This window comes from Chenopodium quinoa, unplaced genomic scaffold (genome assembly GCF_001683475.1).
Source record: "Chenopodium quinoa cultivar QQ74 unplaced genomic scaffold, ASM168347v1, whole genome shotgun sequence".
Taxonomy (NCBI): Eukaryota; Viridiplantae; Streptophyta; class Magnoliopsida; order Caryophyllales; family Amaranthaceae; genus Chenopodium; species Chenopodium quinoa.
Window position 1 is genome coordinate 3587944 of NW_018742616.1, and position 19468 is coordinate 3607411.

The following is a 19468-nucleotide window of genomic DNA, read 5'->3' on the forward strand; positions in this document are numbered from 1 at the left end:
AAATAAGTTCAGTTCAGTAAAAATAATTTCAGTTAAGTAAAAATCAGTAACTTTAAAGAAGAAATATAACAGTAAATCAGTAAAAATAATTTCAGTTCAGCAAAAAAGTTTCAGTTTAGTAAAATTAATTTCAGTTCAGTAAATATAATTTAATTTCAGCAAAAATAATTTCAGTTCAATAAAAATAATTTCAGTTTAGCAAAAATAAGGTAAATCAATCATCTCTCCCCAAATTAGATAAATACTTTTGATTACATTACATAATTATCTATTCATCATGTCTTCCCAAATAATTCTTGCAATTGCACATGTACAAGCTAGTACTCTAAATAAAAGTCTTTACCTTTTTTTCAATTACCATCAATGATTAGCTTTTATTTTTGGTGTGAATTGTCCAAAATCTCTTTAAGAAAATATCTCACTACATTTCAAACATAATGATTGTCCAACACTCCAACTTATCAACTTTTTGGAGTACAATAATTGATCAACAAAAATATAAAGCAATATTTTATCAACTTTATTCTTTTTGTAAATTTATTTATTTATTATTAGTATAACAGCTATAAATGATCTGTTGGATGCACCAGTTTTAACCCGAATCTTCGTTGTAGGCCGGCAACCCAGGCCCAACTAATATTTTATCAACTTTATTTTACTTTTATTTTTTATTTTTAAGTGAAAGATCCAATATGACAGATCACGTGACCGATGATGGTGGCTAAAAGACAGAGATCTTGTAACGATATTCCGTCGATATTAATTAATTAATTAATAGCCTTTTTTTTGTTGACGGGAGCTACGGCACGTTTGCACGTTGCTTAACATGAAATAATAATCTTTTTTGGTTTAATCCGCATTTTTGTCGAATTTTTTTTAGTTAACTAAGATTCCGTTTATGGAGTTTGTACTTGTATGTTGAATCTCATAATCGTTGGATCTAAGTCATCTAGTCATCTCATCCTTAGATAATTGTGCTCTTTGGTTGATATTTTTGTAATGATTTGCACATGAGTAGAATCAACAAAAGTGATCTAATCTAGAGATTTAGATTCAATTTTTACTTGAAATTAGATGATATGATTTGACTGTAATCAAAGTTGAACCTACTTGATCCAATCTAGCCCAAATGAATATGTTGGAAATTATACTTGATTAACTAATTGAATTAGGCTCAAATATGATGGCACAACATCCGATTTGGACCTGTTTTCATAAGTCATGATTCATTCTTCATTACAAATATATCATAGCTGATAGAGTATAATGTATATTTCTGGGTTGAGGCCCAGAAATATATTTTATAATCTATCAAGTGGACCAACTCAGCCAAAAGTTTAAACTTATAGTTAAAGTTCTGGAATATATTTTATTACCTATCAATAGCGATTCATTTTCCATACTAGTAAGAAGAATGCGCACTATCGGAATGAGACCTTGAACAAGTCAAACTCCACCCGCGTTTATGAGCATGGCACCTTAAGTGAAGGAAGAAAGGTGGAGTAAAGGAATCATTAGTCTCAAATTGCTTCTCAACGGGGATTGATCCCACAACCTCATGATTTCAGTAAAATTAATTTCAATTTGTCAAAAATAATTTCAATTCAATAAAAATAATTTCAATTCAGCAACAATAAATTAAAGTGAACGGAGCCTAAATCTCATGTTTAATATCCTTCTGTAATAGATAGTAATAAACATTTACCATGCAATATGCAAGTCTTTATCTACACAATTGCAAAGACAACATTCAAGTGGCAAAGTGAATTTTTCATGTTTTCAATAACTGTACTTTAATCTAACTCCATGTGTAGAAGTGAAGAACATCAGATTAGAGATTTAAGAATTAAGATGATATTTGACGAGCGCAGAACCTTTCAAGTGGATCCCAAATTTGTAGACCAACTGGCAATTCATAATCAGCATTCTGGACTTACCAGTACTTCTGTGTACAACTTAATTATTTAATAATTAATTAAACAAAAGAATAAATCCAAATCCAAACAATTGCTGCGAAATTTTAGATTTTAGAAATTAACGAGGTTATAAATCGACCAAACAACAAATATAGTTGCGTACTAGATGTAGCATGTAGTTGATCTTGCCACTTAGACAACAAACTATGCCAACACTCAAGAACATAGCAACAACCAAAACACGTGCTTGCCAAGCCATTGCCATCTGTATTGGATTTTAAGTTTCTAATTAAGTTTGTAAAATAATGATAAACATATTGGGATAATCGCTTTCGTTCATGCATCTTGTTTCGGGTATGGATTGGGGAACTGATGTGGAGATTGTAGCGATCTTTGATTTGAATAACTATACAAGTATGACATGTACACTATTTTTGGAATGAGTTGAGGGAGCCTCATTTGATGATACAGTTAGTATGGTCTTGACTCTTGATAGATTTTGATAGCTCTAATAAATGTGGTCGGGATGTTACATACTTTTTCTAATGTGTGAGGATGTATTTTTATAGACGTGTTGGTATGATCGTTTTCAAGATTCAACATTTTCTTTTATGTAAATTTTTTTCATTATTTAAAAACTCAGACAGTTTAATTACATCTTTATACTTTGAAATGATTATCTCTTACGTACAAGTGTTAGGTAAATGAGCTAAAGCTGGGAGTACCATCCTGTGTCCCCCAGTCATGATTCATTAATCCCACATCATCATGGTCTTTAAGTGCACATCCACAATCTCTCGATAAGAGCATCATTCTTTACTAGAAATTGATCAAATAAATATCTTCTCACAATTTTCAACACCTGTTATACACATAAATTTGTTTTAGTAGTACACATACACAAAAATTTCATAGTTAATACATTTCCAATTATATCTCAAAAATCCTAACTTTCCACTTGAATAATTTCCATAACGTATTGCCAATGGAAATAAAATTCCATAAAAATCTTAATAGGAACAAGGAACCAAAAAAAAAAAAAAAAAAAAAAAAAGACCCCTATATCAAATTCGGCCCCCTTAAACTACATGCAAATAATTTACATTTTGTTTCAAAATCAAATCATTTCAATAATTTTTTAGAAAAAATAGTGTACAGTCATGATATAGGATGGACAAGTCTGAATCTTCCAGGTAAGTTACCCACAACGTAAGGGATAGAGAGAGTTTTAACGATCTTTTCTCAATCTTCTTTCCAAAAAGAGAGTTATTTTTTTTGAAAATAATATGCTTTCAAATAATGCAAAATTTATATTACTCTCTCTGTCCCATAATATATGAGACGTTGGACTTTTTTTCACTATTCATACATTAGATTTGACCATAATCTATTAACTATTACTAAAACAAAACGTTGCTGACTTTATCACTATCCACATGTCACTCACATAATAAATTTTTTCTCGCCTAAATGCAAGGATGATGTCATTTTTTTTTTTTTTTTTTGTGGAGCTACCACATTTAACAATTTTTAAATTTGAATATTAGAAGCTTCTACATTACAACTACAACCTATCAATTTATCTTTAAAAAATGAAACAATTGTAATAGCACACTAATGAATGGACTCTTACATTGAAATATGTATTAGGCGATGTTGAACAAGCATTATATCATAATTTTGATGAAAATCTAAAACTATAAAATTACAAATATTTTTGTACAAGGTGCATAATTCTTATTTATATTTATCCATTTTTTTTAAATGTACAAATTATAAAAATAGATTTTATATAAACCGCGCATCGCACGGGTCTAAACCTAGTTTTTAACTAACATAATAAAATAATATTTTATTATAAAATATGTTGTAAGATAAGTATTAATATAAAGTTTCATAATATAATTATTAAACTAGTTTCATTAATATTTAATTATATAAAAATTAAGTCAAACTAGTGCATTGGCAAGTGTGCAGTGTTTGACTGTGTCAAGTATTATGGGACAGAAGGAGTATATATATATATATATATATATATATATATATATATATATATATATATATATATATATATTAAAACAAATAGCACTCGAAGCAAACTTGACATATGTCGCTATCTCCTTGAAAATTTTCCCACTCATTTGCGCAATCTTAAATAAAGCAATTTCAATAGTATATATATGTATCTGACCTCTTTTTATTTCCTATAAAATCTTAGCAATATATTTTTGGTTCAAGAAATGATATTTAGCGAAATAAATTACGATCATATTTGACAACAATATATAATCATATAATATAATACTCTTATTTAAACCAATAATATATATACTAAAATAATTTGAAGTACAAATCTGTCAAAATTTATTTTGGCCATTACGTAATCATTTAAATTTTCTAAATGATAAAATAAAAGAATATTACTACATTACTAAGATAGTAAATTATTTGCGTTACTTTTATTCTCAATGATTTTTGTGGTTATCTATCTATAATCTATCTATAATTATACTTAAACAGAGGACGCTAAACCTAAAACTTGACTCCAAATATCAATATATCAAATTTACATACATTCATACATGCTTAAAATATTTGGTGAAATATTGATGTTGGAGATCTCATCACAAACGTAAGTGAATATAACAAAAAAGTACAGAGGTAGTATAAAAGTAGTCATTCATCATTACAAATACAAAAGAATTACATATAAAAATTAGCGGTAGTAATACAAGCTGGCAGGTAACTGGGTGGGTAGACACCGGGTAATAGGCGGGTATAACATCGCATCCACTGCTTACCCGCTACCCATGGTGGGTATGACTTTTGTACCTATACCCGCCTACTTACTCGCCAAAGTTGGACTTATACCCACTCCAAGTGGGGCGGGTGCGGTGCGGGACTCACATTTTTAATTTATATCCACCTGCCATATATCCTTAATTTTAAGTCTATAAATGATTTAATAGGTAAAATAATAATAGCTAGAATAATTATTTAAATACCAGCGTTAAGTTATGTTATGATATTTCTAGTAGCTATATATGTTAGAGCGTAACTTCGATTTCCACTTCATCATTATTATTAAAAAATTAATTTGATAAATAAATTATACATATGAACTTATTATACCGTGCAATTGCACGGATACTATACTAGTCTACCCTATATGTCCATCTTCAATCTACCTATCAATTTTTATTTTCTTAATATTAATATTCTAAAACCCAAAAATTGATACCACTTTGTAACACCATCAAATTTCTCTCTATACATATATTAGAGTAATACATATAAATACTGTAGAGGGAAGCTTGGACATATTACCGACACGTTATTACATAAGGCTCACTTTAAAAACCACTAACCGCGGTACTTACTTTACTTGGCAGTAAAAGAAGCGCTAACTTTATTATTGATATAAAACAAAAAAAAAAAAAAGAAAAAAAAAAGAAAAAAAAAAACATAATAAGTGATATTGTTAAGTACTCAAACAAACTTGCTGAACTTAAATGAAAAATCCCTAATCTAAGTGAAAATCCGGACTTTCCGATGCGCACATTAACTCCACACCAAAAATCACGACTTCTTACCAAAAATGGTGCGAACCAAAACCAAAAGGAAATAAGGGTTAGCAAAACTTTAAATACATCTAAATGCAAGATATGTCAAATATTTTATAGTCAAACATGCTTTGAAATTATTCAAGTGGACAAATCATAATTAAATATACTTTCTAAATACTGTCACTATTTTTTTTTTTTTTTTTAAAAAAATGCATTAGTTTGACCGGCATATTTGTCGAAACGTAACTTTGACAATTTTAATTGTCCGTTAGTAAAAAATGTAACAAAATTAAATTATGAAAATAGACGTTGCGACTAATCGAATAATATATCATATAATAGCATTTATTTATTTTATAATAGTGATTAAATTTAAGTCAAATATGGCATGTAAATAGTGCAAACGTTAGAGTCATGAATTTAAAAAATCAGAGGGAATATCAATTTATTTAGAAGCTTTCCAAAATTACCTTTTTCCAATAGTTTCCATAACAACTTTCCTTAAAATAAATTCCAAAAATAGATTTCATTTTAATTGAAAATAACCTTCCTTTCTTAAATCGATTTCCTCTAACACCATGTTTGGGATAGATCAGAGAAAGGGGAAGGAAAATAAGGGAGGGGGGAGAGGGGGAAGGGGTGGGAAAGGAAAGGGAGGGGAGAGATGAATGGTGACTTTTCCTTTCAAATGTTTTTATTGTTGGAAAGATTAATTTCTTATAATTTAATACCTCCATTTTTCTCTTCTTCAATTCCCTTTCTTCTCATTTGTTATCCAAATGAAATATACTTCATCCCTCATTTGCCTTCTTTTTTCTTATATCCATTTACAATCAAAACAAAGCATAAATGTGAACACCCCCAAACTCATAACACCTCACATAGTCTATACTTGAGGAAAGACAGTTTCATACAAAGTTTATCGTCTTACAACCAATTCCGTATAGTGTGAATATAATGAATGTTTTGTTACTAATTCTAGTAAAATTTTCCTATCAAAATACCAAAAATATCCATGTGGAGATCAAAACCAACTAACTTCATTTTCATTACTCAAGAGCATTTTTGTCTAATCTCATACCCCATGTAGAGACCAAAACCCACTAACTTCCTTTCCATAATCTCCGTATCCACACCCATGTTGCAACTAACGAGTAATTTCAAATGGAGGAAGTATTATGGAGTGTTAAAATTAAACCATAACACTTATTTTGAAACAGGGGAATATTAGTACCATGAGAAATGAATCAAATGAGATTAAAATTGGCAAATAAGCTGACACAACACGAAACGGACACAAAAAAATCGGATTGGTATTAAGGGTTTATGACACGTGTAATTAAATAAGTCAATACGAGACGACATAATAATAAGTATGATGTATTAGTGTGGAGATTCCCTACATGAAATTAACACGACTCAACATCTCTATGAAAGAAAAACCAATATTTTATGAATTTAATGATAAATATGTTGGACGAGACTTTACACTTTTTTCTATAACTATAACACGACAATATAACACAAACCAAACATATAAAAACATACTAGTATTAATAATTTTTGACACGTTTAATTAAACAAGTCAATATAACACGATACATTTATTAAATGAGTTGGATTAACGTAGAGTTTCTCTCATCCATTTAATTTCAATTTTCAATTACGAATAGGAGCACATCAATCACAACACATTTGCCATCTCATACACAGGTTTTTTTTATTACATGTTTTAACTTTTAAGGAGGGGAATTATTCAAATTTTATTCAAAGTGAAAGTTAAAAAGCTTTATTACAAAGTACTCGTATGTTTAATTAAATTTTTTTAAAAAAATAAAAATCACTAAAATGCCAAATCTCAAAAAAAAAATCGCTCTCCAATCAGGAAAAGTAACAAATTAAATGTAAAAAAACGTCAGAAACCCTGCACTATTTACTTTCCTTTCCAATTCTCTCTTTCCTCTTCCTCTCAAAACGCCTTTCTTCTCTTTCTCTCTCTACCACCCCCAACTTTCTCTCTCTAAAACCCCACCCATGGATTCCATGGCGTTGATTTGCACCGTAGGTCTCCTCTTCGGAGGCCTGTATTGGTTCGTCTGCGTCCACGGCCCCGCCGAGCAGAAGGGCAAGCGCGCCGTTGATCTCTCCGGCGGCTCCATCTCCTCCGAGAAGGTCCAAGACAAGTACCAGCAATACTGGTCTTTCTTCCGCCGTCCCAAGGAGATCGAGACGGCCGAGAAGGTTCCAGACTTTGTCGACACCTTTTACAACCTAGTCACAGATATTTACGAATGGGGGTGGGGTCAGAGCTTCCATTTCTCCCCCTCCATCCCCGGGAAATCTCACCGCGACGCTACTCGTATTCACGAGGAGATGGCTGTCGATCTAATCAAGGTCTCCCCTGGTCAGAAAATCCTCGATGTTGGCTGCGGAGTAGGCGGACCGATGCGAGCCATCGCCGCCCACTCCCGCGCCAAGGTTACGGGTATTACCATAAATGAATACCAGGTTAAACGAGCGAAGTTGCACAACAAGAAGGCTGGACTTGATTCACTTTGTGAAGTTGTCTGCGGTAATTTCCTTGAAATGCCTTTTGCTAGCAACACCTTCGACGGGGCTTACTCTATCGAAGCCACGTGTCATGCACCCAAGCTCGATGATGTTTACTCCGAGATTTTCCGAGTGTTGAAGCCCGGATCTCTGTACGTGTCGTACGAATGGGTGACCACAGATAAGTTCAACGGCGAAGACAGCGAACACCGCGACGTAATCCAAGGGATCGAGCGAGGGGACGCCTTGCCGGGGCTAAGGCGGTACGATGAAATATCGGAGGCGGCGAAGAAGGTTGGATTTGAAATCGTTGATGAGAGAGACTTAGCGGCCCCTCCAGCGAAGCCATGGTGGGACCGCCTTAAGATGGGTAGGATTGCATACTGGAGAAACCACATTGTGGTTACAGTTTTAGCTGCTATTGGTGTTGCTCCTAAAGGAACGGTGGATGTTCATGATATGCTCTTTAAAACCGCTGATTATCTTACACGTGGTGGCGAATCTGGCATCTTCAGCCCGATGCATATGATTCTCTGTAGGAAGCCTATTGATGCGAAATCTGATTCTTGATTTCTGATCGTTCATTTCATCCTGATTTCCTCCTATATTCGTTCATCATCATCGACCGCTGAGAGTGGCTCATCTTTTATTAGATTGATTGATGAGGTAATTATATTAATTATTAAAAAGAAAAGGAAAAAGGGAATTAAATTTCGAAAATAGTCTTCATTTTGTGTTTCTATTGTCAGTACTCTTGTTTCCTTTTTGTTTAGCTTTAATTTTTTGTCAATTAAATTTGGTTTTGTGGTTCTTTTGGGTTATTTAATTAAATTAATTTAAATTATGTGTCGTGCTTAGTTCTTAATTCCTATTCAATTTTACTATTGTTGTTCAATTTTGGTGGTAATAATTTTGAGAATTTTGTTGGGTGGAAAATGATTGGTAGTTAATAATAGTATTCGTAGTCAGAAATAGATCGGCCTGATTAATAAAAAAGTTATTGTTTTTGTTTATTGTCGAATCGTGATTCCTTTCCAAGGAAAACCGTCAAATATAATAAATATATTAGTTGAATTATGCAATAATCGAATCTGATGAAATTATGAGACATGTTTTTGGCTCTATTCCGTTGTTCTCTGCTTAATTGTGTTAAAATAACAAAAGTTCGGTTTGGTTCTTGCTTCTAGTATGGTGAATTGGTGATGGTGTTGGATTATTGAATTGTTAAAATAACGGTTATTTAGACATATTTGTTATTATTTGTAATTGTATATTTAGCTGGTCAAATATTCGTACTTTTCAATGTATATATTTAGGTTTTAGAATTAAGTGGAAATTCACATTCTTAGCTAAAATTGAGGTGATCTTACATTAATCGAGGATTAGAATTCAGAAATAGTATTCCGTTACTAGTAGAGATGACAACTGGGTCATTTGAATCCGTCAATAAGGTCATTTTCAATTGATTATTAGGATCAGCCATTCAGGTGAGTCAAGTGATTATGTGTGGAGTTTGGGTGTTTCAAGTTGAATAATCAGGTATGAGTTTGCAAAGTCTAGGAGAAGCACTATAATCAACCGAAGAGGAGAGAGATAAAATTGATACTGCTGATGAAATCTAATTGTAGGTTTTCAGAATTACCCTTTGAGTACAAGACTTCAGCAATTCTGTATGTTACTAATTTAAGTTGAGTGTTGTATGATTATTGAAACCTCAACTGACTTGATTCCACATTACTCGAATCAATTGAATCAAATCCAAGCACTTGAATTGAAAACAATAAGTAGGCGTTTGGTTAGAACAATGGAAATGAAGTGGAAAGGAAACAAATAAGAGGGGTAAAAGGAATCATTTAACAATTACCTTTTCATTTGTTTGGTTTAATTATGAAAAGGAATCACTCTGTGTTTGACGAGGGTAAGGATATTTGTTATCTTAAGTTTTAGAGGGGTAACAAATGGGTGAAATCTCTTACCCTTAGGTAAAGGTAATTGTTACCAAACCTTCTAACCAAAGATTCAGTAACGGTAATGATTTAACTGAATTCATTTCTAATCCAAAATATACACTAACCAAACATGCTCTAAGGGTATAGATGATAATTGGGTTAAGAATTGAACATCCCGAAATAGGCAATTATTAAGCACTTAAGACATAAGACTATACGAGTAACACATTAACACAATAAGGTACGTATGATATTTTTGGGCAGAGAATTATAAGCACAAAATAGTTGAGGTATGTTAAGCAAAGGACAAATGAAGAAAGTGGAATTGATATAAAGAGGGGGGGAAGTAGTGGGTTGGTCCTAGGGAAGTGGTCACATGTGACACGTGACTGGTGAATGAAAAAAAAAAGAAAAAAAGAAAGAAAGAAAGGGAACATGAGGCAAGTTTAATGGGAGCCCACGAGCCCCACATGGACAACACTCTTCACTCTTTCTCACATGCATATACTTGTTCGATCTATCTCTCTCTTCTTTTTATTTTCTGTTAGATTATTGCTTTTTTTATTTTATTTTTATATTTAATTTAAGTAGAAAATGTGGGCATGAAGTTGTGGGTCCCATCTCCTGTAGGGGACCAGTTTGTCCCTTAAAAAATGTACGTAGTTCATCCATGTGTTTGCTCTGCCCTTGTCATCTATTCTGCTTACTGTCACCTCTATTATTCATCAACCTTATTAGCCTCAGTCGTGCTGTCCACACTTCCGCACTCTTACTTGGCAACACTCACCTCATTCCAAATATCCTAATTAAGTCCATAACAAACTCAAAACTTGTTCTGAACGTTTTGAATTTTGCACTATTTATTGAGGTTGATCTGATTTGTGATTCAAATTTAGGGTATTCAATCTGAATTTTATACTACTCGTGTTAATTATTATCTGCAACTTTCGAGTTTTTTTATATGTCTTAAATAATACCTAAAAATTGCAGATAATAATAACAAAGGTAGTATTTTAGATGTTTGAAATTGGATGACAAGACATTTTTGGATTAAATTCAGATCACTATTGTAAATTTTTCGAGCATTTAAAATGTCCAATTAAAAACAAAAGGGATATGATATTGCCAAGGTAAAAAATGCCATTTTCAAGGCCAAATTATCTATTCATTTCCTGTAATATATGAAAATGTATAAATTTCAAACTTATTAATTCAGTAAAATAGTTTGTAATCTTTTATTAATTTTTGTTGCCAATAATGTTCTGTAATCTTTTGTTACCTATAATTTTGGTAGCTAAATATATATTCCAATTAAAATCTTTCCAACACTTGAGACGAAAAAATAACTAGCTAGTTGTCATTCTCCAGAGAAATATATCATACGCCCAAAGAGTTCTACACTTCTACATCATACGATTCATATCCATAACCCTTGCTTATAATCAATACCAAAAGATATACAAACTAGTATTTTCTCAATGTTAAAGTAAAAAAAATACTAAAAAAAAAATTTTTGTATATATATTAAAAGTTTAAAACTTATATACTTTAAAAAAAAAAAAAAAAAAAGTTTAAAACTTATACAGTACTACATAACGAAAAGAGATAATAACACAGGATGTTCACTAAGATTTATTGAATTTGGTGCACTTTCATCACGGGCTAGATAAAAATCATGCGAATCATGTACAAGGAGTAGTAAATGTAAGAGGACTATATTGACGATGGCGACTCTATAATGATTAATAATAAATGGCGGATTTTGATAAAAATAACCGGTTGGTGGAGTTTGGAAAGATTTTAATCGAAATATTTAGCTACTAAAAATATAGATAACAAAAGATTATTAAAAGATTACAAAATATCTCATTGAATTAATAAGTTTGACATTTATAGATTCTCACATATTACGGGTAGTGGGTGAATAATTTTGCCTTGTAAGTGACTTTTTTTTTGCCTTGGTAATATCAGCCCCCAAACAAAATTATTACTGTATAATTTTAATTTTAAACAACCTTTTGGTAAAATTTTCAGATATCTTACCTTTTCTTTTAAAATATGTTCGGACATTTTGGATTAGATACACGAACTTTTCTATATTTGAAATGTTCAAATTTCCATCTAATTTTGGCTGCCTGTTATTTATATACTCCTTCCGTTGTCATAAAAGCATCACTTGTATTTACACAAAGTTTTAGGAGAGTTTATGTGTTTCAATATTATATTATATATCTGGGAAAATGAATGGTTAATTTACTTTAATAAAAGTATAATGTGGATCATGAACAAGATAGCATATGAGAGAGAGTTTTGATCATAAAAGAGAGATAAATGATAAAATATTCTGAGTGGGATTTTAGGAAAGAGAGAGAGATACTTTAGCCCATTCTTTTGAACTGCTCTGCTGTGTTGAAATTTGTTTTGCTCTGCTGAAATATGTTTTGCCCTACTTGGCTAATAATTAGTGATTAATAACTAATCATAAGATAACCAAAATAATAAAAAAATGCTAATAAAATCGAAATTAAAAGATTATAATTATAACGCTAATAAAAAACAATAATTATTTTAATGATAATAAAAAAATAACAACAAAACAACAACAACAACAACAATAATAACCACTTTGCTGACACCTGCTCTACTCTACTTTTATGAAATCTGTTTTGCTCTACTCTGCTTAGAAGCTCAAAAGAATAGGATATTCCTCTATTTTTTTAGATGCACCACTTTTTAAATCATAGATTCCTAAGCAAGTTTTAGAAATGAGAAAAAAGGGGACCCATGTAATATGAAAGAGATGGAGTGAATTTATAAATTAAAAAGAAAAGTGATGCATATAAAAAAAAAAACACCTAGAAGTAGCAAGTAATGCATCTAAATAAAAAACGAAGGGATTATTTTACTTTGATTGATGTTGCCATACATATTACGGAGTACATAGGAAAAACCTAGAGGTGATAAAAATTCAGACCGGACCTTAGCATCATATCTCATATCCAAACCTGCAAAAATGTGATCGATTCGTCAAGCCAAAGCGGGCTTTTGGGCTTTTTTCGGGTTGGATTCAGATTTTTAACTAGAAATGGGATTTTTTTTTTTTTTTTTACTTTTTCAAAACATGCCTTTTCTTGGGTCGGGATGTAGTTAGCCACTTCTAGGAAAACCATAGATAGGTGAGATTTCTTGAAATCATCTCAACGTATAGTTTCTATATATCAATTTTTTAGAAAGTTGTAATTATAATAACATAAAATATACTCTCATTGATCAGGATTCTATATTACAAGGGTGAAAATTGAATTTATGGCACTAAAAAAATGGGAGTATTGTTAAAAAAAAAAAAAAAAAGGGATTGAAAAATTCTATACTCCATCCCAATTTAATTTATTCCATTAATCTGGTACTAAACCTTTATTCTCTTTACCCCTTCCGTTCCTAAATAATTGACACAGTCAAACTTGACACACATGTCAATGTATTAGTTTACTTTAGGTATCATTTCAAAAATAAAAATTTTAACTTTACGCGCACGCGCGCGCGCATACACACGCGCGCGCACACACACACACAGAGTCAAGCATGGACTTTGTTGTGGGTTTGCCTAGAACTCAAAGAGGCAAGCATAATATCATGGTTGTTGTTCACCGTTTCTCCAAAATGGCACATTTCATTCAGTGTCACAAAACTGATGATGCATCAAAAGTTGCGGATTTGTACTTTAGAGAAGTGGTTCGTTTGCATGGTGTGCCTAGGTCCATTGTTTCGGATCGTGACACTAAATTTCTTAGCCATATTTGGAGGATGTTATGGAAACTCGTGGGGAGTAAAATTTTGTTTAGTACTTCACACCATCCTCAAACGGATGGGCAAACCGAGGTCACTAACCGTACCTTGGGTGTGCTTTTGCGTGGACTTGTGAACAAGACTCAAAAGGATTGGGACTTGAAGTTGGCTCATGTTGAGTTCACTTATAATAGGTCTCCTTCCTATACTACAAGTCAAAGTCCCTTTGAAGTGGTTTATGGTGTTAATCCATTGCTATCGGTGGAGCTTATTCCACTACCAAAAACTGAGCCAGTCCATGGTGATGCTAAGAAAAGATGGGAGGCATTTCAACAAACTTGTAAACAAGTTCGTGAAAGGATCGAAGCTATGAATGAGAAATACAAAATTAAAGCCAATAGGAATCGTTCTCAACCACGTTTAAATGAAGGTGACTTGGTTTGGTTACATCTTCGAAAAGAACGCTTTCCTAACCTATGCAAAAACAAACTTATGCCTAGGTCGGATGGTCCTTTTCGTATGCTTCAAAAAGTTGGTGAAAGTGCCTACAAAATTGAGCTACCTAGTGACTATGGTGATGTAAGCTCGACCTTTAATGTGGGTGACCTTGCTCCATACTTGGATGATGAAAGCTTGAGGGCAAGCTTCTTTGAGGAAGGGGGAAGGATCCGGAATTGATCCTTGATCAAGACCTTATGCAACCTAATGAGCCTAATAGTTCAAAGGGTCCAAACACACGTTCAAGGGTCCAAAATAATCAAGTTCCTATTGTCCATGGGCTATTCATTCAAGGGTCCAAGCTTGACAATGTTCCACGCATAGGTTTCCATATAGCTCCATCTTTGTACAAGTCATGCGTGACTTGGATGGATGAGTAAGCAAGGAGTTTATTTGCCTTGGATGCCTTGATGATATTCGTAGCATTGGGGAGGAATACTCTTTTGTTCCTTTCTGATTTGAAGGCAGCCAAGACAAGGGAATAAAGAGGGGGTTACACACGGTTTTAGTGTGCATTCAAGAGGAGTTTTACTCTCTTGTTGGGCTCCATTCATGGAGTATAACCTCCTTAGTTTAATTGCTTTTTATTACTACTTATTTGTATGTTTTATTTTCAGTTTATAGTAGTAATTAGCTTAGCTTAAATTGCTGTAATAAAGTTGTAATTGTCAGACATTGAAAATAGGGAGAGCTGGGCGTATTTGCAGCGAGTTCCTTAGGGATCCGCTTAAGAAACTGCTTAGGGAACCGATTTAAGGAACAACAACGATTATTAATCTTCAATGTGTGGTGGTTTTCATGGGAACCGTTACATGTGAGGGCTGAGTATGGCTGGTGACTTTTGAGTTCCTTTTGGCTGGCGACTTTTGAGTTCCCTTTTATTAAATTAGCTAGTAAGTTAATTAATGTAACTACTTCCTTAGGCTATAAAAGGAAGTCTTATCTAGATTTGTAATCATCTTATTTTATCATGAATGAAATATTTTACCCTTGAAATATACCTTGTGTTATTTCCAATTTTAACTTGTGGATTCAAGTTACTTGAACTCGTGGACTCGAGTTTGTGAGCTTAACTCGGAGTATTTAGAGTTATCTTGTCTTATGGTTAGTAGAGTGACTGTTCAACTCTAACCATACCTATCCTTGATTAGTATTGCGAGCGTTCCTTGCTAATCAAACATGAGTTCCTCACTCTCAAGAACTAGTTCATGTTCCTTACCCTGTTCCCACGTAAACACTTAGCCTAAAACACTTAACCCATAACCCGAAACACACAACCCAACCTTAGATTCCGCATCAGCCCAGGCTGTAGTTCTGTTAAAGATCTCCCATCCCTTACCCATATTCTGCTAAATGTGAGAGCCATTTTTGAAACTGGCAGGTTGAGCTCTATTATGAATGTATTTCCCATAGATAATTTTAGTAGCCAAGTTATCAGATGAGTGAATCTTCTAAGCCATTTTGGCCATTGAGATGGCATTTGTGATGTGGGGTGATCTAATTCCCAAATCACCATACTCTTTGGGCCCAGTAATTTTCTTTCAAGAAACCATTGGAAGTTTGTGGTGATCTGGAGTGGATCCCCAAAAGAAAACCCTTGTAAATTTTTCAATATTAGAAAGCATAGATATATGCATTGATTAGCATTGCATAGAGTAAAAGGAATTACATTCAAGGGGGAGTTGATTAAGACTAGTCTGCCAGTTTTAGAGAGGTAGTTAGTCTTCCATTTGGAAAGTCTCCCTTGAACTTTATGTAATATTCCAGAGACGGAAGTCTTAGTAGGCCTCTTATCACTGAGAGGGAATTCCAAGTAAATACCAAGATCAGGAGTAGCTAGCAGTGACATTGAATAACTCAGAGATATGAGTTTTTAACTTATCGGAAGAATTGGGAGAGAAAAAGAGCTTGCTTTTAGCAGCATTCGTCTTTAGGCTAGAGAGAGAATGGAAGGTATTCAGAACATGGAGCATAGCATAGGCTGTAGCAGTAAATGCCTCTCTAAATAGTAGAATATCATCAGCAAATAATAAGTGAGAGATTTGGAGAGAGGACCCGGATATTGAGAAAGGCTTCCAAAGACTAGAAGTACAAGCATCATTAATCATCTCAGAGAATAGCTCCATGCATAAGATAAAAAGGTAGGGAGACAAGGGATCTCCTTGTCTGATCCCTCTAGAAGGAGTGAAGAAAGGGGTTAAATTCCTATTAATTTGACAGTAATAGAAGTAGATGAAACACAACTCATGATGAGTTTAATGGAGTGAGTATCTAATCCATGATGAACTAGAGCCCTGTGAATGACGTCTTCAATTGGAAATTTTCTAACAAATATCTTTGAGAGTTTGAGACAAATGGATTTAGTTCATTCAGCCTGAGAAACGTTATTTAGGCCTAGACAGAAGAATGACCTATTTGATGGTGGGCACAAATTTCTATCTGGTAAATCTGATCTATGATCTAGTCGATCTAATCCGAAATTTAGAATACCCATTTATTTATTTTTTTAAAAAATAAATTCATTAATAAAGAGTCATATGGCATTTATAAGTGAAAATCTAAATAAATAAATACATAAAATAGAATCTGATAGAGTATTAAACATATTCATGGGCCTTAACCATCAGCTTAAGCTTTTGGTTGAGTTGGTCTTTCAACATGGTATTGGAGCCAGCGTGTAAAGGTATTTTGCGCTAGGTATGAGGAGGGCCCATGCTGCATCCACACTTCAAGCTCCACGAGCTCTTGTGAGATGGGGCGTGATAGAGTATAAAATATATTCCTGAGCCTCAACCATTAGGTTAACTTTTTGGTTGAGATGGTCCACCAATAGAATCAAATAAAGGTTTCATCCATCAAAGCTACGATCGTTGAGTACGTAGATCTTGCACTGTGGTAGATCTCTCACACACATCGCTTGTAATACCCTGTATTTTTACGTATTTTATAAATTATTTAATTAATTATAAAAATATATTTTTAAGGGTTCAAGTATTTTAATTAAATATTTTAAAGGGATAAAATATTTTAATTATTATATTTTATATAAGTAAATTTTATTTTGGGCTAAACGTTTATAAATTATTTGGACTTATTTAAATTATAGCATGTAAACTATTCCTACATACTCCTATTGGACCAACCTTATTTCTTTTAAATAGGCCCAACTCTTTTATTTGAACCCTTGTTGGTCAAATATTCATAACTCAAGCCCAACCTTACTCTCCCTTCTCTACTCTATGAATATTCCCCCAAACCCCAAAATTCCCACACAAAAAAATCAGATTTGTTGGAGTAAGTATTATTTTCCTTAATTTCTTTTTCTTTTCTTTTCTTATTTTTTTTCTTTCCTTGCATTTTGGGTAGGGCTGGCAATCCCTGACCCGACACAATAACCTGACCCGAAGTTACTGAGAGAAACCCGAACCGAACTCGAACAACTCGAATTCGACCCGATTTGACCCAAATTTTATATTTCGTAATAATATTAAATTTTACACTATTTTTGATTGTTTTTTAGCATAACCCGAAATTTACCTAAAATCTGACCCGAACCCGACATACTGACCCGAATCGCCACCCTATATTTGGGGTTTCATGCGTGAAACACTTCACACATGGCATGGTTCCCATGCATCCACTCCCTCAGTGCCACATCACAGCCGGCGACGCACCAGCCACCTGTCGGCCTGCCACCATCCAGTCGACCGGCCATCACCCACGATGGTCCCGTTCTCTCTCCTCTTGGTTTAATCTTTTTATGTAGTATGTATTTTGGGTTTTGATTTTAAATATTGAAATATGATTATTATGTTTTGACGTTTTGTAATAAAGTTTTGATGATTAAAGATTGTAAATTTTAGATTATAAAGTGTTTTAATTTTAGATTTTATAAAGTATTAAAAGTGAGGGTTTTAATTATTAAAGTGTTGAATTTTAGGTTCTAAGTTGCAATTAAATTGGGGGTTTTGTATACCCATTGTTTATAATTAATAATTGGTCCTAAATATTGTGTTTTTATGAAGTTTTAATGAGTTTTTATTTAAATTAAACTGCTAAAATTTTTATTTAGAAAAAATTGCCCAGAATAATCCCACCTTTGGGGTGCCCGCTAAAAATAATCCCACGTTTGCGTTATTTTTAAATAATCTGACCTTTATACCCAAATTGCTCAATATGGTCCTAAGTGACCGGTTACCTAATAAATAGGTAATTCTTTTTTTTGGGGTTTAAAGTACACGTGTCACTACATAATTTGTCTAAAATTTTAAATTAAAAAAAATTGAATTTGAAAATAAAAAAAAGGCAACCACTCAGCCACTCTCTCCCCCAGCCCCAACCACCTTGAGATTAGAGCAGCCGAGTAGCAACCGTGAGATTGGAGCTCGTGTCGCCGTCACGCTATTGTGGGTGGTGTGGGCGGCCGAAATCGGGGCGGGGGAAGATAAGAGAAGTCAAACTCGAGCAGAGGGAAGAAGAAGGAGGCTGGAATCGGGATGGGGAAGGGGAGAGGGGGCTGGAATTAGGACGAACATGAGGTTTTCGAGGGTGGGGGGTAATTTTATGGCTCACTGGTGGTTTAAACGCTGCGTGGGTTTCGTGGGGGAGGGAGGCGGGTTGGTGGTTTAATTTAGGGGAGGAGAGTCAAGCGCGGCGCAGGCGCCAACGCTGGGGTTGGGGGCCTGGGTTGGCGGAGCCACGGGGAAGGGGAGTCAGGGGCGGCGGGGTAGGGTGGCTAGGGTTAGTGGGTGGTTTTTAATTTTTTTTTTATTTTTTCTGTAAAAAAAATTATGCTTATTACCAGCGGTGAAATGCTTTTTGAATAGGCTAGATAGCTTCTCAAATGTTTTAATGCTCCCCGAGGGAAGGTTGTTGAACTCGGTCTGCACGTCCATTTATGCTTTATAAGCGTTCAAATGGTCTCTTGGATCAATTTTACCATCATAAGGCTCCAAAGTGGGTATCTTAACCTTAGGAGGGATAGGATATTCATGATTTCCTGACTGAAGGGAGTGATGTTTTTCACAATTCCAAGCCTCTGCAGCTCGGGAGAGGGGGAACGTTCAGGACTTCCACTTGTTGAGCGAGTAGGCCGAGCATAGGTCCTTCTTCTTTGTCGTGAAGTGGCTGAGTTAGCTAAATTATCACGGTACCTGGTTGAGTCATGCTGAGATTGAACTCTAGTTCTACCTCTCCGGGGTGG

At 33.7% G+C, this 19468-nt stretch overlaps 1 protein-coding gene across 1 annotated transcript; it reads left to right on the forward strand.

The window, feature by feature from the left end:
- The first annotated feature begins 7339 nt into the window (after nucleotides 1–7339).
- LOC110721664 (24-methylenesterol C-methyltransferase 3-like) lies at nucleotides 7340–8897 on the forward strand. The gene has a single exon (XM_021900862.1). It carries the CDS (start codon nucleotides 7517–7519, stop codon nucleotides 8600–8602), a length of 1086 nt encoding a protein of 361 aa, XP_021756554.1. The 5' UTR covers nucleotides 7340–7516; the 3' UTR covers nucleotides 8603–8897.
- The last annotated feature ends 10571 nt before the right edge of the window (nucleotides 8898–19468 follow it).